The 22,369-nt window shown below is 51.9% G+C and overlaps 2 protein-coding genes across 4 annotated transcripts in view; one reads left to right on the top strand and one right to left on the bottom strand.

The window, feature by feature from the left end:
• Positions 1-22,369, top strand: part of Reep4 (receptor accessory protein 4) — an 816,909-nt gene that overhangs the window by 737,296 nt on the left and 57,244 nt on the right. The window lies entirely within an intron of this gene.
• Positions 6,430-22,369, bottom strand: part of Bmp1 (bone morphogenetic protein 1) — a 45,124-nt gene continuing 29,184 nt past the window's right edge. For 2 of the 3 annotated variants that reach the window (XM_051195418.1, XM_051195420.1), the window contains 7 exons: positions 21,893-22,053; positions 21,381-21,561; positions 17,538-17,663; positions 12,234-12,361; positions 11,651-11,864; positions 9,891-10,141; positions 6,430-7,144 (listed from right to left, as the gene is read on the bottom strand). In XM_051195418.1, the coding sequence (XP_051051375.1) occupies positions 7,010-7,144; positions 9,891-10,141; positions 11,651-11,864; positions 12,234-12,361; positions 17,538-17,663; positions 21,381-21,561; positions 21,893-22,053 (1,196 nt within the window). In that variant the 3' untranslated portion in view covers positions 6,430-7,009. The other variant, XM_051195419.1, reaches the window with a different exon arrangement.

Genomic DNA, 22,369 nt, shown 5'->3' with positions numbered 1-22,369 from the left:
ACAGACTAGAGAACTGAGTGTGACCCACAGAGCCCTGGCACCCCGCCCGGCTGCGCATTCTGCTCGCTCACTCGCCCGCTCTGCCTTCAAGTCTTCAAGTCGTGACTATTCTGTGCTGTGTGTGAGCCAGACGGTGGGATCTCCACCACATCACCTCTTGCTCCCAACATCAGTCCTCTCTGGGCTGCTCCCCGCTGGAGTTCCTGATGCATTCCCTCACAGCTCCCCATGTTTCCACCTTGTTCCTCCGTTGTCTGGGTCAGGAGGGTGGTGAGAGGGGACTTCCCAAGACGAGAGAAGCAGGTAGAGAGGCAAAGTGGAGGGAGGGAAAATCATAGTAGCATTTCCAGAGGTAGCATTTCAGCATAGTAGCATTTCAGAGATGCTGGATTTCTGTGAAGGACAGAGGAGCTGGCAGGCCCACAGGGCCATATCTCTGGGAGACAGATGAATGGCTGATTACCAGAGTCAGTGCTGCTCGACGGTCAAGTACTTCACTGGGATGGGCCAGGAGGTCTGGGATCCTGGGGAATGTGTGCAGAAGAGGATCTGACCCCCGAGCTGCCTCCCCTCTGCTGACAGCATTGCTGTGGGCATGGCCTGCTGCCTGGTCCTGTCTCTGGGTGGGGCACACCCTCCTGTGCTGTGCTTGCCATGTGCATCAATAAACCACCGTGGCCCAAGGGCTCTGTCTGTCCTGGTCCGTTTAGGCAGTTACAATGAAATGTTGCAGACTTACAAACAGCAGGACCTTCTCTCTCACTGTTCTAGAAACTTAAGACTCAATGTCTGGCTGGAGAGGGCCTGCTTTCTGATGCACAAACAGCCATCTCTGCCTTCTTCCTGTGCACCCCACACCCCTGCCATGATGGAAAGGGTGAATAAGTTTCCCTAGCTTTTACATTTTTTTTTTTTTTAATGTGTATGTCAGTACACCATGTGCCTGCTGGGTACCTGGCCAAAAGAAGGCACTGAAGGCTGTGAGTCATCATGTAGGTGCTGGGACTCAAACCTGGAGCACTCTGTAAGAGTAGCCAGTGCTTTTAACAGCTGAGCCATATCTTCAGCAGGCCCCCTTTTCAAAAGTTAGGGTTCTAGTCCAGTCTATCCTCCAACTCCCTATGGGAGCTGAACATTAAGGGATGCTCCTGTTTCTGCCTCCAGAGTGCCGGGGTTACAGACATGTACTGCCGTGCCTGGTTTATGAGGAGCTGGAGACCAAATGCAGAGCTTTTTGCGTGCTAGACAAGCACTCTGCTGAACCACAGCTCAGTGCACCTCAAGCCTCCTTCACAAGGGCACTGATTCATTCATAAGGCTCCCTCCTTATGAAGGGCAATGCCTCCTGAACCCAACTCTGTGGGGGTTGAATTTCGATAAGAACTGTGGGATTGGGGCATTTGCAGGGCAATCAGGTCAATATGGTAGTGCCTCTCTTTGAGATGGAGGAAAGATGGACAGAGGGGTTGAGTTGCTCTTTCCGCCAGGGAGCCACCTGAAGCCACCTGGAACTGCCCCACTAGTGACGGCAAATCCTACAGTGAGTGGCAGGGCTCAGAAGACAGAGGCACAGCTTCACCCGTGGAAACGACTCCAGAGGACATCTGGTCTCACCCTGTGCTTCCCAGATGTGGCGCTGGGGTATCTAGGGAGGCCCCTTTGAAATGTGTGCCTAAAACCCCTGGACCACTGATGGAGTCCTCCCTACAGCCACAGCCTGTCATGGCTCAGACCCAGGTGCCACTGGATTCCCTCTCCCAAGAGCCCCGTATCCCCTCCTCCCTGGCAGGACTCCTTGGCTGCAGATCTCTGAGTCACCTCTGCGCCTATTATTATAGGCTTATTAAAATGGTTCTCAGCTGCGGTAGAAATGTTCCAGAACTGTCACAGGCACCTTACCAACACTGCCTGAGTCAGGGCCAGGTTTACATGTGTCATGGGGCCTGGCCGCTTTGGGATAAAGAAAAACTGAAGGGCATTTCACCACCACCGACCGAGAACCCCGTGCCCCGTGTATAGGCACCGGGTTGGTATACACAGCAGCTAGGTTGGTCTATACTGCATGGTGTTCCTACCTCACATATGGGAAACTGAGGTACAAAGAAATTTAGAGGCTTGCACATGTCTATGGCAATTCAGAAACAGGAATATTCCATCTGGAGCCCCCTGTGACCGCCTCCTTCAGAGAATGTCAGTTTATGTGTGGGGCAGTTAAGACACAGGCAGGGCTCATCTCCCACTCAGTGGCCATTCCTACTGCTCTTCCAGCTCACCGACCACGTGCCTCGTTTCAGAATGACGCCAGGGGGGGCTGGAGAGTCACAAATGTCACAGAGGCTTATTTTAAAGAAATGGGTAGCAGGGCAGGGTTGATGGATGGGGAGTGACTCTTGCCTCTGGGCAGTGTGGATTTTCAGAGTCCTGAAGAAGGATGGGCCTCATCTTTCCTTTTGAAAGTCCTTCAGGGTCTCTTGGAAAGAGGGACTGGCTCTCAGAGTCCTCATACTGGGGGACAAGGGATGGCCACTCCCAGCAGTGGACTGGAAGTACCCAGCAGAGAAAATTGTCAGAGCACCCACTGGCTGTGCTGGGATTGTTTCTGACCCAGAAGGAGATGAGTAGACACATGCACACCATCCACACAGGAATACATAACCCTTCCCTTGGCCTGGCTTTGTAGGAAGCAAACCAGGCCCAAGGTGGATTGTAGCTCAAGGACTTGAGTTTGCCTCCAGTGTTGACTGTAAAGGGAAACAAAGCCTAGGCTTAGGCTTATAAATAGATGGTGCTCCCCTACATATATAACACAGGCACAAACACATGGGCATACCCATTTCCTCCAAAGCACACAGGACCGCCACATTCTCCTTTATACTACTGTGCACCCAGCTTCCCTACTTCTTTCCTCCCTGGACAGTGTCTGTACCCTCAGTCCTTGGTGGAAAAGAGCTCTGCCTGCCAGAGTGGAGTGAGCAGAATACCAGCCCTAAGGCTTCGGAATGTGTTCTGCCTTCTTTTTGAGACTTCTCTCATGTTAGGGAAAAGGTAGCTGAGGTCCCAAGGAAAGGGACAAAGACAGACTTTACTCTGAAATGGAGGAACTCAGATTTAGGAAGCTGAGCCGAGGTGATTGCCCATAAAAGTGTGGCCACAGCATCTGGAGGAGATTGGAACCAGATGTTCCAGGATGGGGGTAGGGAGGGCATCAGGCAGGAACAGCAGCTCTGGTCAGAAGGTTGGGTTGCCGGCCCAGGGCACTCTGGGGAGAACACCTGGTTGCCCTCTCCCCCCAATTCTCCAAGGCAGGCACTACTATTTTTGCAAACTGGAGCAGCCAAACTTTTCACAGATTCCAGAATCTGCCTTGTGCGTTGGGACAATCAAGTACAGGGTAAAACTTGGGAGGTACCCAGAAAGGCCACCAGCTGGCCAGAAATATATCCTTGTTGCCCCACAGGCACCTCCTTGCTATGGGCTAAGCATCCCCCCCCCACCCCCCGGCAGAGGAAGAGCTGCCTTGAGCACCAAATGTCCTCATTGGAAACCAGTGTAGCCAGAAGTTTGTTTCCAGAACAGGAATAGAGAGCAGTTCAGGATGGGAAGCTCTTTGGCAGAGAAAGCCTGATCATTAAAAACCTACTATTTGCTGGACACAGTGACAGACTGTCTTCAGAGGTCATTTCCTTCCTTCTTCATAACTGTGGCAGGTGTTCCTATCATTAGCAGGACGGTATGACACAACTGAGGCTCAGAGAGGTTAAGTGAGTCATCCAGGGTCACACAAGCACCCAAAGGAAGAACTAGGGCTTTTAAAATGGTGTTGAAGCTTGGGACCTTCCTGCTTCTGAGCAGCATGAGAGCAAAGGAGTGTGTGTGTGCGAAAATGAGGAGCCGATTGGGCCTGATTTGACTGTCGAGGCAACCGTGGGCTTTGGATTCCTTGAAAGGATCCCAGCAGCTTCTAGAGTCTGGCTTGTATTCTGGTGGCTTTAGAGCCTGGGTATTGGGGTTTCTTGTAAACACAGGAGAACTGATGGTAGGTGGCAGGTTTTGGGAGCAAACAACCAGCCATGGAGCAGTTGGTCAGTGTCACAGAGGTAACTCCCCCTGGTTGTGCTGGCCTTTCTACCAAGGTTTGAGATGTGCACCCCAGGGGAAGCTCTGTGGCTTGCTTCTCTTTTCCTGACTCCAGGGCTGAAGGTGAAGTGGCCCTTCTTTCTGTCTTTTCCGTCATGAGGTATCTGGGGCCTCAGACACTCAGACCTGAGAGACAGTGAAGGAGCCACCATGCCTTCCTCACAATGGAGCACATGCATTGCACTGGAGTTGACCTAGTTCAGATTGCTAGGTGTTTAGGAGTGAGAGTGGGCTGGTCATGGGGAGCATTGTGATTTACTCAACTCTTAAACAACATTTCCATAAGCCAGGCCTGTCTGGAAAAGCAAAAACACAAAACAAACAAAAAAAACCACCCCCAAAATGTTTCCACATCCTGCAGTCAGTTTGGAACACTGTAAGGGGGGGAAGCCTTGCTCTCCATCTTCTCCTCACCTACCATCTTACTTTGGCATTCCATCCTCAAAAGTCCGCCCCCCTCCTTCCTCACCATCACTGACTACTCACGCTTTAGGCTGCCATTGCCTGACTGCAAGTCTTTGGAGTGAACATCTGGGCATCCAGACTTGTCCCCCCTACTTCTCAGCTCAACAGTGATAGAGAACCCTGAAACAGCTCCAAGGGCCAACTCTGTGGTCTTCACTTTGCACCTACTACTCTACACACTTGTTTAGGGGCCAATACTAGGTAGGTCTCCATGATGCTCTGCACATTCTACCATTGGCACAGTGTCCCCTGTTTGTCACTCCCAGGAACTGGAATGCCATAGCTCCACTGGCCTTCTCTGATGAACCCAGAAAAGGTCAGAAGGCTTACCCTGGAGTCCTCAGAGGGATATAAGTCTTCCTGAGTGATAGAGTCTTGGGACATGTGCCTGGGGCAGCTGAATGGCTAGGTCATCTGTCTCTAGTCATGTTGTTGTTTATGAGACACACACAAACACACACCTGCCTCCACCACCAGAGTGGGTGAACTGATGCATCCCAGTGGCTGGAAGCCTCTGGTTTTAGACAAGGTTTTGATCATCTTGGTTCCTTTAGGCATATGCCTTAAGGTCTGGGATTGCCTTCCTTTGGATTTTACAAGAATCTGGAAGGCTGGTAGAGAGGATTGTGACTATTGGCTACATCCTCTGTCATGGAGCCAATGCAAAGTTGGTAGGTGACCAGAGGGTTCAGGAATGCCATGTGACTCCCATCATTCAGGAGCCCTTGAATTCTGCTCATGGCCCTACAGGCTGTGTTGAACACCTTTCCCACAGGAGGGGGATTAAGGATAAGTACCTCTGGGCATTTCCTGTATGCATGCAGGTCTCCAGAGCCTAATCTTTAGTCATGTCTGGCAGTGGGGGTGGGGGTTGCTTCAGGCTGGCAGGGGAACATTTGATGTTCTGGAAGACCCTGGGTGCATTGTCTACTTCCCATCACCACTTTCTGCCATCATGTCATGCTCTTCCCTAGGGGTGGGTCCAGATGGCCTGGTAGAGTGCCTACATCTGCCACAGGGAGGAGCTTGGGACTGAGGGAAGAATCCTAGCATCTCCAAGAGTCCTGCTTCAGGGCAAGGCATTGGCTTGCACCAGCATCAGGGTATAACCAGAAGAGGGAAGAAAAGCCTTGTCCTGCTTTCTGTGAGATACAGCCAAAAATCCTAGGGAAGCCTCCTTGGAAAGGAGGGGGCAGGGCTCTCTTCTGGCTTCTCCAGGCTCCAGTCTGGGCCTCCCTGTTGGCACAGCAGGGGGGAGGAGACTGGACAAGACAGCAGCCTTTGTCGCCTGAGGAGAGGGGCCCAAACTGGAATGTTTACACAGTGACTACTGAACCATCCTGGCTTTCCTCTCTAGAGAGCAGAGGATCCCTGGTGCTGGCACCCAGCATCTGCGGGTCAGGATGGACCTAACTTAATCAATGTGGGTCTTCCCACTTCTAATGGGCTTGCCAGCTAGACACTCTCACACACCCCTCCCTCCCGCCCTAGACCAAGAGACAGAAAAGCCAGATGGACAAACATACCCTAAACCTCTTTTATATGCCTCTTCCCTCCCCCAGACAGCCTCTTTATAGAATGTTCTACTCCTGAAGTGTGGGAGGGCTATAAGCAGTGTGTGTGTGTGTGTGTGTGTGTGTGTGTGTGTGTGTGTGTGTTCACCTCAGTGTGAAATCACACCCTTAGGAGTCCTGGAATTTTGAGAGGGAAGGGCAGTCAGAAAAACCAGGTGTTTTGGCTCCATCCTGGCTTCAGACACCCAGCAAACTGGCACATCTGGAAGAATCCACATGTCCCCACATTGCAGACAACATCTGGCACAGGATATTGGCTGTAACACTTTCTGTTTATTGGCTGGGGTGCCCTGGTGTGGCTGATGAGCCAGTGGGCCTAAGAGAAGCCCTGTCTTATTTATCCGCTCCCTCTTCTCCAACTCCCCACCATAGCTCCAAGGGGATAGCCACAGATATTGCACCCCAGGAGGCCTGGAAATGGGGAGTCAAAATAAAACCAAACTGAGGCTGGAGAAGGGGCATGAAATGTACGTTACAATGAAGATTAGGACCACCGGCTATACACAATACAGTGTGTAGAGACGGCAGGGAAGGCAGCAGGGTCCTGCACAGAGACTGTCTTGCCCCAGGCAGGGCCCCAAGGAGGAATGGTCACTTCAAGTGTCTTGGTGAAAGCTCTGGTTCTCTGGCCTCTCTGGTGGGAGGCTGTAGGGAACAGGCTTAGAAGAAGTCCAATTCCCCTACCTCCTGATGACACCTGTCCCCTTGGCCCTGTAGGTCTTGGTGCCTGGGGGTGAGGGACAATGTGTCACCATCTACCTGTCACCCCCCATTGTCCAGTCTGGGTGACCAAGGGAAGCAGGACTCCAGTTCCTGCTACCAAGCAGGGGCAGTCACTTCCTGCTATGGAGTGTGTCCTGGAACTTGGTGCTTGTGTAGCGCAGGTGGAAACCTTTCTTGGAGATGGTGTCATCAGAGTGGAACTTCACCAGGACAGAGTCTCCGGCCGAGTACACTTCCTCAGGAGGCTGTCAGGGAAAAGGATGGGAATGAAGAACTGGGATGGGGCTGCTGCCTTCCCTCCCTGAGGTCCTCAGTGTCTCAAGATTCCCCATGAAGCTGGGGGTGGTGTGTGCCTGTAATCCTGACACTTAAGAAACAGAGCCAGAAGGAGATCAGTCTGGGCTCTTTAGTGATTATACACACACACACACACACACACACACACACACACACACAACACACACACACACCACACACACACACACACAATTTTTTTTAGTTAGTTTTTTTTTTTTTTTTTTTTTTTGATAGATAAGGGACTGGAGATGAAAAGCAGAGTTAAGAGCACTCCTGCTCTCTAGAGGACCTGAATCCAGTTCCCACACTGGGTGTCTCAGAACCACCTATAACTCTAGTTCCGGAGGAGCTGATGACCTTGTCTAGCCTCTTCAGGTACTGCACAAGCCCCACCATATTCCCCGCATACACACAATCAAAAGGCAAGTATCTTTCTTTCTTCAATGAAGCAGTTTCATGCTGCCAGGAACTTAAAGGGAAATCTGGGGAGGGCAGCTTACTTTAAGATCACAATCAGAGCCTTTAATTCCAACACGTGGGAGACAGAGGCAGGCAGATCTCTTTGAGTTTAAGGTCAGTCTGGTCTACAGAGTGAGTTCCAGTCCAGCTAGGGCTAAATAGTGACACCCTACCTCAAAACAAAACCAACTCACCAAACTGTATTTATTTACTTACTCTGTGTGTGTGTGTGTGTGTGTGTGTGTGTAGAGGGTCAGAGGACAGCCTTGTATGTCATTCCTCAGGTACCATTCATTACTAATTAATTAATTAATTAATTGTTGATATAGAGTCCCACTGGCCTGGAACTTGCCAACTAGTGACTGTCCAGTGTCTCTCTGGTTCTGGGATTACAAATGCATGCCACTTAGAGAAGCTGGGACAGCTCTTCTCTGCCCACCCAGCTAGGCAGGGAGCCGAGATGTGGGCATTGCTGTCCTTCACCTGTTTCCATTCTCGCCCTGGTTCTAGTTCTAGACCCAACTTTTTGCTCTGACTCCAGAGCCTGAAGAGCTGCCTCAAGCCCAGGGCCAAGGACTGAGGAAGACAGTGATGTCCTTCTAAGGTGGCTTTATACTCGGACCCTCCAGTTGTAGAAGGAATCATCCCTGGCAGCTCTGAAGACATTTCTGGCAACTATGCCAAAAGGAGGCCTTGCCTGGGCTCCTCTCCCACTCCCCTCTACTTGCTCCAGCCTGGTGACATCCCTGGAAGAGTCCCCTGAAGACATTCCATTTGTTGTGTGGCTAAAAAGAAGGAGCAAAGCATTAACCTGCAGTCGGGGATACCAGAGATGCTGGGCAGCCAGACTGGGGTTGCACATGGCTTCTCCTCCCACAGACTGCCTGCTCCATCTTAGCCCAGCCCCTGCTGCTCATGCTAGGCTGAAGCTCAGTCCCTAAGACAGTGGTTCTCACCCTTCCTAATGCTGCGACCCTTATGCTGTGGTGACCCCCAAACATAAAATTATTTTCATTGCTACCTCATAACTGCAATTTTGCTTACTGTTATGATTATTTTATTTTTTATTTTTTGAGACAGGGTTTCTCTGTATTGCTTTGGAGCCTGTCCTGGAACTAGCTCTGTAGACCAGGTTGGCCTTGAACTTACAGAGATCTGCCTGCCTCTGCCTCCCTAGTGCTGGAATTAAAGGCATGGACCACCAACGCCTGGCTTGTTATGATTCTTAATGTAAACATCTGTGTTTTCCGATGGTCTCAGGTGACCTCTGTGAAAGGTTGTTCAACCCTCAAAGAGGTCTTGATCCACAGGTTGAGAACCATTGTTCTACATGGGAGGTTCAGCTGATGCTGGGCCTAGCAGCTGAGACCACTCCAGGGAAGTTTAACCTTCTCTGGGGCAGCAAAGGGGAGAGGGAAAGAGGCAGGAGCCAGGGACTGCAGTAGAGTGTAGCTGTGAGTGTGGATGTGTGGGAAGGAAATGGCGAAGGGTGACAGGATGAAGATAGGGAGAGAGGAGAGGATAAGGGGGAAGGAGGCAGAGAGGGGGAGAGGGAGGGAGAGGGAGAGAGAGAGAGAGAGAGAGAGAGAGAGAGAGAGAGAGAGAGAGAGAGAGAGAGAGAGAGAGAACAAGACCCTAATATGCTACTGGGAGGAAAATAAGTATATCTATGGTCTAGGCCTGGCCTTTCTCACAAACCAGTCAAAGGGATTGTGCAGTCAGAAGCAACCCCTAAGGCCTGCTTGGATAGCAGCAGCTGCAATGGCTTCAAGATACAGCGGCCTCACCAGGTGAAAGAGATAACGGTGTTTATGGTTCAGCTGGTCTGGTTAGAGTGACAGCTCAGGGTCCCTGTTTCTGATTCTGTCTCTAACCTTTGTCCCACCCCACACCCTCAGGGAAGCCCTGGAAACTGGTGGTGGTGGGGTCAAGGGTTGAGTGGTTCAGGGGGAACCCTATCAACTCCAGTCTCAGATACACGCAATTTTATGGGCCAGACCAGACTTGCCCCAAGGGGGCAGAGGTCAGGGTGGGGCCCAGGCCAAGGGTTGTGAAAACCTTTACTTACATTGCCTAGAAAGGACCCTGGTTCCCTGGGTAAGGATAGCCCAAGGTGTGATGGCCTCTGAAAGTGCCCCCCAGGTTTAGCATATTGGCTTCTGCAGAGGGCCAGGCAGGGGAATTAGGATGAGGGCTGGAAGGCAATGTGAGGTATGGGGCCAGGAGGGTGCTCACCCCAGAGCCGCAGTAGCGCCCAAGTCTAGGAGCTGTGCTGTCATAGCCATCGAAGAGTTCCATGTAGTCATAGCCACAGTCGGTCTCCTCCTCCACCTCGAAGGTCTGGAACACCAACTCCACACCATAGCCTTCCTCAGCCACAATGACCCACTCACAGTCCACCCCTCCAGGGTAGTTGTTATCACCAAATTGGGCATGGGAATAAAGGTCTTTGGTCTTCACATCTGCCCGCACCTGGCCCCCACACTCTGCAGGAGTGAATGACAAGATTGGCCACCACTGATGAGAATATCATATTAACAGTCTGTGCAGTACCACCCAGAACCACAGAGACAAATTCCGGGGACAGAGGCCATGTGGCCAGGGATAGGTGGGATCTAGCCTAGCCCCAAGAAAATGCCCTGTATGCCATCTTGGGATAGAGACCCAAAGAGGAGGCTAGGAGACCCTCTAGGGTGAGACCCGGGGTAAGAGGTCACACTGAGCAGTGGTGTAGGGAAAGGGGAGCTTCACCTGCGAAGGAATAATTCCTGTGTTCTAGCTGAAGGCTGTCATGGAAGAACATGCCCAGCTGTGTCAGACTTTACACTAGCAGATAAAAGCTCTACACTTGTGTGTGAACTGGTTTGTGAGTATTGGCTCAAGTTTAAAATTAAAAAAAGACAACCAACCAACAACAATAAACCCCACCACCCCGCTGTGGGTCAAACACTGGTGGATTTGCAGCCTCCGGTTTGTGAATGTGTGCTAGATACAGCAAGTGGCATGAAAAACACGGACAGAGCTACCACCCTCCTCTGCATGTCCCTGGCCTTCCTCCTGCACCCGAGGCTCAGTTTCTGGGGAAGAGGTGAGCTAGGCAAGCTCTGTGTTAGGACCGAGGCAAATAGAAAGGTGGAAGGCTACGGGCCTACCAGCTCTGGGATGCCCAGGGCTCGCCAGTAGACAATGAAATGTGACACTGACCTCTTTGGCCTGCATCTGGGTCTCTGAGGACTGGCCTCTAGCTTCCCTCTGCAGCTACATAGTTCTCACTGCCATCCTCACACACCCTGCTCTCTCAAGACCAGGTGACTAGCTGTCCTATGTGTACCATGAGCTTTGCTGGAGCTCTGCCCGCCCCATGACTCCAGCAACTCCCCCAAGCCAGGTTCCTTTCTTTTCGCCCTAGTCATGTTTTGTCTTATGCTGTCATCATCAATGCCTGGCTTATCTGTCTGCTGGACTATGAGCTCCTGGGGCAGGCGGGGTAAGGGCTGATTCACTGCTATGTGCCCCCAGGTCAAATAAAGAAGCAGAGCACAAGCTCCCTGAGGCCTGGGATCTTCAGCTAGGCTCATTTTCTGGCCTGCACTTAGAATGATGCCTTTTGCCTGCAGAATCAAAGAAACAGTACACTGTAGGGTTGGAGTGTGGGTGGGCCGAGGCGGGTTCATTATTGAACATGCTACAGTGGGGACAATCAGGTGATGCTATCCCCATTCCTAGGTTCCTAGCCATGCTTTCCTCTGAACACCGTCACCATAGCCTGTTTTCCGATCTTCGTAATCCCCGATTCCTTCCCCACTTCCCCCTTAGTGTTCACGCTAATGATCTGCACCTCAGAACACAATATTGACCCTGGGGCTATGGGGCTCTGCTCTACAGACCTTCAAAGGCCCCATGTAAACTCAAGGCCATGGTTGGCAATCAGAGTCAGCAATGTACCTGGAGCCAATATCAGCGTAAGGGCATCACCTAGCTGAGGCTGGCCTCACCTGTGGAGTGGGATGCCTGGAAGCCTTTCCTCTGCACTGAGTTGTCTGAGTAGAAACGCAAGAACATGCGGCTGCCTGTAGCCAGGACAGGCTCAGGCTTCTTACTGCCACAGAATCGGGCAAGGACTGGAGCCTTGGCATCACGCCCATCAAATACCTCCAGGTGGTCATAAGCGCACTCAGGCTGAGACTCAATATCCATCTCCATGAAGGTCTGGGGGATACAAGAAAAAATCCAGATTAGAGGCATGGCTAAGGCAGCTGGGGAAGGGTCCCCAAACCTCTACACCTCTGGACCCCAGATGATACACAACCATGGTGGCAATCAGGGCTGTGGGATGATGGTGAGAGAGGACTCAGGAATGGGCAGTAGCAGAGATATCCCCAAAATACATTTGGGAAGAGGGCTCCTGTTGGGGAAGAATTGTTTCCATATGGACAGGTAGGCCCTGAGGCTCAGCCAGGCCACCCCGTCTACAGCCAACACCTTGGACTCACACTAGTCTTTGCAGATGGCAGAAGCAAATGGCCACTTGACATCGAGGAGCAGGGTGTCCACACAGGGTGCCAAGTGGTATCTTACCAGCTTTACCCGATGCCCAGGGGTGCTGGAGATAGCCCACGTACACTCCTTCTTGCTGGGGTACTTGTCAGGCCAGTTGGGACTGGTGATGGTGCCACTGGTAGAGGTCACCTTGTGTTCACAGCCGGCTGTGGGACGAGTGACAGAAGGGTTCACCAAGGACCTCCCACCCGATGCCTCCTGTGAAGAAGGTGCTTCCCTCCTGCCCACTCCTTTGCTCTGGCTCTTGTCTCCCATTTACAAATGGACTGGAGGCACACATTTCTTTCTCATTCAGCTACCCATGCTGGAGGAGAATTTAATGACTTGGATTCTAACAAAGCCTTGGTTAAGACCCCCAGGTGCAGCAGATGAGGCCCTCGATCCTTTTGTGACCATCTGGCCACACCACTTCTGTCCAACTGTCACACTCTGTCTTCTCTGCAACCTGGGAGCTGCCGTGCATTGTGAGGCCGTGTCATCCACAGTCACTGAAGACTTTGGCACCTGACTCAATCATCCCCAAACTCCACTCCCGCTTCCATCATAGATGACAGAAACAGACAAGTGGCCAGCTCCGCCTCTGTGACTTCCGACTTTCTCAGTTCTGGTTTTCATCTCTTCTCACAACCTCACTCTGCGTTTTTCCAATATGCTTCACTTTCCTGCGTTTTTCCCCCAGCGTGCTTAGAGTTCCCTAAGTATCCATCAGGGATTTGATCTAGAACCCCTCACAGCTATCAAGATCCACAATGCTCAACTCTCTTGTATAAAATGGTGTGATATTTGCCCACAGGACTAACTGTATTTTCAAAAGGAGGTTGGCTGAATTCAAATAATGGACCCACCACCTAGAGGTCTGTCTTCCTCCACAGTAGGTCAGTTGGCTGGTCTCTGCAGCTAGATAACACAGCTGGCCACCAGATTACTGACAGCCTACCTTCTACCTTAGAAGCCCCATTCAGCTGGGTCCAGGAGCATATGCTATAATTCCAGCCACAGGGGAGGCCAAGGCAGGAGGATCACAAGTTCAGCTAGCAATTTAGTAAGACTTTCCCTCAAAATAAAAAGTAAAAAGAGAGCTGAGAACATAGCTCTGTGTGCAGAATACTTGCCTGGGGTGCATAAGACTCTAAATTCAACCCCCAATACACACCAAGCAAGCCAGCAAACAAGGAAAGGATTCTAGAGAGCTGTCTCAATCAATACAGTGCTTGCCAGCCAGGCAGTGGTGGTGCATACCTTTCATTCCAGCACTCAGGTGGCAGGTGGATCTCTGAGTTCAAGGCCAGCCTAGACTACAGAGTGAGTTCTAGGACAGCTAAGCTACATAAAGAAACCCTGTCTTGAAAAACCAAACCAAACCAAAAGACAATAAATAAATAAAGCATTTGCCACACAAATACAAGTATGAGATCCCCAGCACCCACATAAAGCCAGGCATGGTACCACACACCTAAAATCCCAGCACTGGTAAGGCAAGGTCAGAAGGATCCTGGAGCTTGCTGGCCATCTAGTCTAGCCAAATCATTAGGACCCAGGCTCAGTGAAAGACCTTGTCTCAAAATATATGGTAGAGAGTGATTGAGGGAGACACCTGATGTCAACTTGTGGTTTCCACATGCACATCCCCTCCAACACACACACACACACACACACACACACACACACACACACACACACACTAAATAAATAAATAAATTACACAAATAGCAAGTTCGTTTGTGGCGTCCTACTTCCCCAGGACCCCCAGATCATTTGACCCTCATTATACTTGTCACTCACCACCTCCATCTATCAGCAACAAACCTCCAGCCTTCTCCTCAGGGTACTTGTCTCAACTTTCTTCCCTCTTGGCAGCAAGCCAGTCTCCCTTACAAGTCCTGGAGAAACGAGGTCCTCTGATGTAAACCCTCCTTGCCTCTCCTTCTTGCCCACCCTGGGGCCCCTGAGAAGTTGCCCTGCCTCCCTGTGAGAGTGGACTGTCCTTGTGAAAGCAGGCGTTCACTGCTGCCAATAGCCAGGGAACACTCACACCAAAGAGGACCTCTCTCCCAGCTCTGGAGCCCTCGAGACCCTGAAGTCACCCTCCTCGTCTCTGGAGGCCTTGGTTTTTTCTCTTGCTTTTTCTTCCCAGCTCATCTTTCACAGATCTGGCTACCACCGCATTCTCCTTAACTATGCCTCTTCTACCTACAGTAACCTGACTCCCACACAGAGCAAGGCCTCCCAAACACATATTTAAAAGCTGATGACCACTGCCACAAGGTCAGGACAAGGCTAGCCTAGACTATGGTGTGAGACCCTGTCCCAAAACTAAACAAAAGCCAATGGTCACTATTCATGACCAGCCAGTAGCAGGATCCTTAAAGATAAGTGTATGATACAGATCTAAAATGTCCCTTAGACACTTAAGAGATGTCCCCAGTGCAGCAATATGGCTTTTGGAAAGTCACTGGATCTCATCAATAGATTAATCCACTGATGCACTCATGCTTGAACAGACTATTGAGGGAGAGAGGGGTTGGAAACTCTAGCAGTTGAAGTCAAGTTGAGCTCTGAGCCTCGCTAGTCTCTGAAGGGTATGTCTTGCCCCTGACCACTGCTGCCTCTCTGCCCGCACCCTCTTCTGTGTCACCATAAGTTGGGCAGCTTTGCTTGTTACTCCATGAACTCTGCCATGATATTGGCCTTGCCTTAAGTCCAGTGATGGAGCCAAGTGATTCTAGACCAAACCCTTCATGAGCCAAGATAAAATTCACACCCCCTTCTTTGTTTTGTTTTTTGAGACAGGATTTTTCTGTGTAGCCCTGGCTGTCCTGGAACTTGCTCTGTAGACCAGGCTGGTCTCGAACTCACAGAGATTCACCTGCCTCTGCCTCCTGAGTCTTGGGATTAAAGGCAAGCACCACTACCACCTGGCAAAAATTTCCTTTCTTTAAGTTGTTTTTTTCAGAGGGTTTTTTGGGTGACAGAAAGCTGGCTAATAGAGAGAGCAGTTGGTCAGTGTGTGGTGGGTTGTTGAGGGGAAAGAGGCAGGCAGGCACAAGCCACACACTGAGACTAGAGCTAAGGTTCACCTAACTCTTGAGTCCTCAAATCTCTGTGGGTATCTCACCTGCCTCCCTGCTGTTGAGCTGTGGACTGTCCTCATCCCTCACCTGCAGCTTCTGGTGGCCCCTCTGTGCACCCTACCTCCTCACTGGGTTACTGCTCTGCCTCCCAGGTACCCTGCATCTCTTCTCAGGCTGGGTGCCATCGCTGTGCACATTCCCTCAAAGAACATTGAATGGAGTTAGATCCTCCGTGGGGGCCAGGGGTGTGGACTGATCAGCCTGCCTCCCAAGTGAGAGGCAAGGAGTGCTTCTCTACTTGCACCAGGAGGGGAGCTGATGAGCACACCACCATCCCTTTCCACTTAAACTGCAGAAATGCAAGGCCGGTTAGAAAACCACAGGACTGGTTCTGCCAGCTAAAGGCAGTGGGTGCTCTGTGAGTCAGACGCTGGCTCACTCCCTTCCCGGGCACCCTCGGTGGTTGGTGGAAGCTCTCAGTGCCACGTGGCTTCACTTCTCTAATTCTGCTCAGAAGCTATTTATTTATAGTTGGGTTGTTCACTTAATGACAGTGAAGAGTCGTCTGTCAGGGACTATCTCAGTGCACGGAGTAATAGCAATCAGGCCTAGCACTCTGATGAGCAGGGTTTTGTTTGTTTGTTGTGTAATGAATGCAGAAACAAGCTCAGAGGAGTTAAATGATTCTCCCCAAGTCACACAAACATTCAGTGGTAGAGGCAGGCCTGTTTGGCTGTTGGGATTGCAGTGCTCAAGCAGGCACAGGACACAGAATTAATGAGTTGGAACAGTGTTGTATCATGTCCAGCTGGATGCTGAGTGTTGAGGAGAGAGCTGCCTTTAAACAGACTGAGCATCCCTCATCCAAAATGCTTGGGACCAGAAGTGTTTGCAATATAGGAACGTAGGTAATGAGCGTTAAGAGTGGAACTCAAGTGCCAACTAAGTTCATTCATGTTTCATATATTCCCTATGAGTACAGACTGAAAGCAGTTTTTAAATTTGTAAAATTTGGGGCTGGAGAGTTGGCTCAGTGGTTAGGAACACACATTGCTTTTTCAAAGGATCAAAGTTCAATTCCCAGCACCCACATCAAGTTTCCAGCTTCAAGGGAATCCGATGCCCTCTTCTGGCCTCCACTGGTAACTGTAGTCATGTGCACACACACACACACACACACACACACACAATCTTCAAATTTATTATTATTACCACTGCATATATGAACATGTTTCATGTGTGTGGTTGCACGTGTGCATACCACAGCACATGTGGGTAAGCCTGAGGACAACTCTGTGGTTCTCTTCCACCTTTATGCAGGTTATAGTGATAATCTCAGGCTGAGCCATCTTGACAGTCCCTGAAGGTATTTTTCATAATATTTTTAGTGTGCCTGTGTTCTGATTACGACCAATTGCATGAGATTGGGGTAGAATTTCCCACTTGTAGCATCATGTTAGTATTCAAAGAGTTTCAGATTTTTAAAACATTCTGGATTTTGAATGTTCAGATTCGGGGTGTTTAACCTGTATTTGCAGGGCTCTGGTGTCAGAGAAAGCAGCAGCCCTCCCTGCTCTGAGAGTCCCCAGGGTGCAGTATGGCCCACAACAGCAATGCACAGAATTGTGGTGGCTGGGAATACTTCCTCACTTCCCAGCACTCATGATCTTCATTTTACCTGGGACAATCCAGGCACAGAGTGAGGAAGCAGCCACTCAAAGGCACACAGTTATCCAAGTGACAGACCCAGGGCAGGCAACCTAGCTTCATCGTCTGTGCTCGTAACCACTATCCTTTCTGTTCTATGTGTCAGAGGAGGCCATAACAAACAGAAAGGCTTGGGTTCGGATTCTAAGAGCCCAGAAATGAGCTGGGTGGTGGTGTTGCATGTTTTTAATCCCAGCACTTGGGAGGCAGAGGCAGGTAGATCTCTGTGAGTTTGAGGCCAGCCTGGTCTACAGAGTGAATTCCAGGACAGCCAGGGCTGTTACACAAGAAAACCATGTCTTGAAACGCTGCCCCCCCCCCAAAAAAAAAGAGCTCAGAAATGGACTTTTCTCCAGGTGTGGACAAGGGGAGAGCATTTGTGCATGTGAACTAAATACCAAAATAAGGGAGAGTGGCCCATGTACCAGGTGGGAGGTACTAGCCTTCTATTCCTTGGGATGGAGATGGCTGCATGTGGATGGCTCTGGGCAGTACAAGCTCGGATCACCCTATCCATCTTCCTCACTCTCTGCACGGGCCTTACCTTCTTTGCAGTCATGCTTATTGTCATGAAGGACGAAGCCACTTCGACATTGACACTCGTAGCTGCCGAACGTGTTCACACAGTCTTGCTGGCAGCCACCATTGTCCTTGGAGCACTCGTCCTTGTCTGTAAGGATGCAAACAAGAGCAATGGGTCTGTGTGGGGTGAGGTCTGGTCACCCCAGGGGAATTGGGAGGCCTGGCAGGGCTCCCTCCGGTGGGAAGGAGTGCACAGGAGGGCTGGGCGTGGTGGAGTGGGAGGTCAGGGTGATGATGGAGTTCTGGACACTGCATCAGTGGAACCAGCTGAGTGGGCCTCTGCTTTGGGCAGAGAAGGCAGAAGTGGGCAGAAGTAGGTGGAGGGAGGGCTGGGGTCTGGAACTGACCAGCATGGGAACCTCTACCATTACCTGCTTACTGGACAGACGGACAAGTGGAAAAACAGACACAGGGACAAGCAGACTGCAAGAGAAAGGAGCAGGACGCGGGGTCCCTCTTTTACTTCACAACAGGAAATGTCACAGACACCATCAGAATGGGAGGGGGCAGGGAAGGTTCCCCTGTCTGCTGAGGGGGCAGGGGAAGAGGAGAGCACCAGTTCTGTCCAGCCAAAGGAAGTAGCTGGAATGGCAGAGTGGAGGCAGGGAGTGGGTGGGCTCCAAAGCCCCCAGCCCGCTCCGTCCGAGGTGAGCTTCCTGAGTAATGAAGGGTCTGGGGGCCTGGCAGGCCTCATTGGGGGGTCCGGTTTCTTTTCTGCACTCGGAATTTGAGCTGGTGGGGGCGTCCCCGAGGGGGCTGCAGAGCTGGCCTCTTTTCTGAAATGAGAGAGAGAGAAGGAGAAAAGGGACCGAGGAGTGGGGTGGAGGGCAGGAACCGGGGACGGAAACCAATGAAAGCTAGACCCAGGGTGTCCAGACAGGTGGACAGGGCAGAGAGGGGCAGGGGGCAGGCAGACCCACATGCAGGACGGCCATGTCACTACGGCTGGGTTAGCAAGAGGCACAGCGACAGGTGACAAGACTGGGCCTGTGGCAAGGGGGAGGGCTGCAGGGGTGACGCCCTCTGAGGTGTGCACACTGCGGACGCACAGCCGCTGGTAGTGGGGAGCAGTGGCTGCGTAAGAGCTCTGTTCACCCTCACTTTGACAGCTGCAGACAGCGTGTGAGACATGAACATACACATAAACACAGGCTCCCCATGCAACCCCGATCATGGAAAGAGATAAACGTGTCCGCATGTCCTGCATCACCCACACCCAGGCAAACACCTACAGTATACCATGAAGACTCAGACACAAAGTCACAGTCACGTACATATAACCTTCTCACCCACCGGTTTGTGGGTGACCCACATGACCTACTCCATGTGTGAGTGTGGAAGCATACACAGATAGAAACACACAGGCAGGAGCAGACACATAGAGGGAGACAGACAAACCTGCATACATGGGGACATGAGGACCCAATGTGGATGCAGACACACATCCATGCAGAGGGGCTCATGCCCATCGTGTGGGCATTTACAGAGTTGCTCACATGCTGACAGGCACACATGTGCACACACACACAGGATGCACACAGTCACAGGTTTACATGTGCCACATCATTGTTCTAAATCGGTATACCTGGCACCGAAAAAGCAGCCGGGACAGATGTGTGAATCCCAGCTATACCCAGAATTCCAGAGGTGAACCATGAAGTGGAAAGATGGCTGCACCCATCAGGCTTATATGTGATAAGTGGACATTATTCCTAATCAAACCTGAGGAGAGGAGCCTGGGCGGCAGCACTGAAGGCCCTGCTCCTCCCACCCATGCTCAGGTGGGCTAGACCCATCAAGAGTCCACAGGAGCATGTGGCTAAGAGGTAGAGTTGTCAAGCCCCTTCCCAGAGGCTCCTCTGGACAGCAGAACCCGACCAAGGAAGCTGCCATTGTACAGGTATGTGAGGAATATCCTGAGTGTGGGGGTACCTCTCTTGGGGCTCTGCTAGGAGTTCCAGGGGGCTCAGCTCACAGAGTATAAGCCACAGCTTCCCTTACATGTTTGGACCCCCATGCCTTCTTCATAAGTGCTCCCCAAATACCTAGTCCAGTGCCTGGAACACAGGTGGAGTGAAATAAAAACATTAAGTCAATGAGTGGATGGGTAAGTGAATGACTAAAGGAATGATTGAGGGAATGTCAGTTCTGTGGATGGCTGCCTTAACATCTGGGAGGGGGTGCTGGCACATCGAAGAGTAGACGGCCCATTTGGTGACTGGAGAACACATTACAGGGGGTCAGGTCAGGGGAGGTGGCACAGACCCCAACAAGGAGATGGCACTCACCCTACAGTGCCCAAATGCCCCGGAGGTGCTGGGGTCAGACTGAAGGTCTTCAGGCTCTTGCTTCTCCTTCTTGTCTTAGGGTCTCCTCGATAGGTGTCCCAAAAGTCCACACAGGCCCCTCCTGGGGGCCAAAGTCACATGCCCTAGGCCCTGAGGCTGGACTCTGATGCCCATCGATGAGGGTCCTCTGCAGGTTTCTTGTGCAAGGGGGGTAATGCATGTGTGTATGCAATTGGTGTGAGCATGTGTATATGCATGTATGTATCTTGTACGGTGTTGAGTCTTATGTTAGGGATGGGGAGACAAGGCAGTAACTCCAGACAGATACAAGTATTGCCCCCATCCTCTCCAAGACTGGAGCAACAGAAGAGGGCAGAGACAGACAAGAGTAAGCAGGTAATGGTTTCTCTGAGAAGCCCACCCTGGCAGCCATTATATCCCCTCAGCCTCGGGAAAGCATCTTTGTTCTAGGTGGACCAGGGAAGGAGGGGCTTGGTTACACAGAGAGGGGCCCAGCAAGCAGTGGGTCAGGGGGCCGGAGGCAACAGCTCAACAGAGCACGTTAAGCAGAGCAGGGCAGCTGGCAACGCCAAGCAGGGGCATCAGTGCATGGGGGCAGGTGGGCAGCATCCAGGTGGGACAGGCAAGGGCACAGGACAACCACACAGGGGGCTCGGATGCAGGGCTCTGGGTAAGGCGGGGAGAAGGGAGGCAGCGTGGACGAAATCATGGGCTTCTTGCTTCCTGCCCACCCTATGACCCCCCACCAGGAGAAGTCAGGGTGAAGGTCCCTACCCCACCCCCATTCACAAGCCACCTGCTCCAGCCAGCCTAGCAACTTCCTGCTCTTCCACACTCCACTGCAGAGGAGTCTCACCCTTCAAGGCTGGGTCCGTGCCCTTTTGTTCCTGGCCTCACACTGACCCAGGGTCAAAGACTTAGGGGTTCCTAAAGCAGGGGAGAGGTCTCTCAAGACCCCCGAGATCCAGCTTGGGAAAGCTGGGATTGGACCACCCAGAGAGGACCTTCAAAAGGGAGGACTTCGTCAAAAGATGAAACTACGGGATCAAGCCAAGCCTTCCATGGCAGGGGAATGGGCAGCTTTGGTACTAAGGGCGGAGGCGACTCCTCTTTTGGGAAGGCCTGGCATGAACCCAGTGGTCCGGGCGGGGTCTGATTAGAAGCCCAGCTGCTGCCAGATGAACTGCCCTACACAGTCCAAGGCAAACACCCTCCTCTTCTCTAGTCCCAGGCAACTCTGTTCTCAGGCAACTGAACTCCCTGTCCCAGGACCTCCCCTTCCAGGCCTTGGCCTACAGGCTTCTTCATTTCTGCCCCTCCCTGGGCCTGGCACAACTAAGGTTTTAAGGGCTTCCTAATGAAGATATTCAGATGCCCCAGGGGCTGGCCTGATGATAAGTCCGGGAGGCAGGGGGCAGGCTAGGAGACCAGGAAGGGCAGGAGAGCCCCCTTTTTGGGTGGGAAGTAGGGCTAAAGATCAAGGAATCCAGGGTTACCTGAGAAGAAGTGGGCCTTGAAGCCCTTTTTGGACACAGTATTGTCAGACTTGAACTCCACACGCATATTGTTGTACTGGGAAGTGATGACCTCGGGCTTCTCAGAGCCACAGAACTTGCCGTGAAGCTTAGAATCAGCCGTGAGTCCACTGCGCACCTCCACGAAGTCATACTTGCAAACCTGCCGGACAGTCCAGCTCTGGCTGCCTCCTCCAGGAAGCCTGTCTCCCAACGACCCCCTTCCAGGGGAACTGTCAGGCTGCTGTGTGTACCGCAGAGCCCCAGGGCAGCTGGCCCCAGGCCCTCTCTCATTCCACAAGCTTCCAGCTCAATGCCCATTCTCACCTTCAGATGTTCCTTCACGGCCCCTCAAACCCACCAAGCTTCCATGTGTTGGGCAGTCTCTCTGTTCTCACAGCCTTTCTGCGCGGTTCTCTCCCAATGGGAGAAGGCAGGCACCGAGCCAAGCCCCTAAGCCCCACCCAGCCTTCCTACCCACCAGAGGCACTTACGTCATTGCCCTCAGTCTCGAAGAAGTCAAATTGTAGAGAGATACGGTACTGGGTGGGGGCCACCAACTGCCAGATGCAGTTCTTGTTGGGAGGGTACTCTTTGGGCCAGCCGGGACTGGTGATGGAGCCATTGAGCTTGGTGAGGAATCCACCACAGGCAGCTGGAGGGACAAGGGAGGTGGCATTATCCTCCTGGAGTCCCCACTCTAGGGAGGGGCCTGAGGCCTAGGCTGGGCAGTAGTCAGGGGGAGGTGGGGGTCTGTGAGCCCCACAACTTGGGGGCATGGGACACAATGAGAGGTCTTTGGAGGTGAGCCCAAAGTTTTAGAGCAGGAGGGCTACATATATGGTCATTTTTACCACCTTTTCTAGAAAATGGGCAAGGAATCTGCTGGGAGGGGGTCTCAGAGGGGCTGGGGAAGGTGTACACATGGGTATACATGGATGTACATGTATACATGGGTAGTCCTGGGAGGC

The sequence above is a fragment of the Phodopus roborovskii genome, unplaced genomic scaffold (genome assembly GCF_943737965.1).
Source record: "Phodopus roborovskii unplaced genomic scaffold, PHOROB, whole genome shotgun sequence".
Lineage (NCBI taxonomy): Eukaryota > Metazoa > Chordata > Mammalia > Rodentia > Cricetidae > Phodopus > Phodopus roborovskii.
This window is presented reverse-complemented; position numbering and strand designations above follow the sequence as displayed.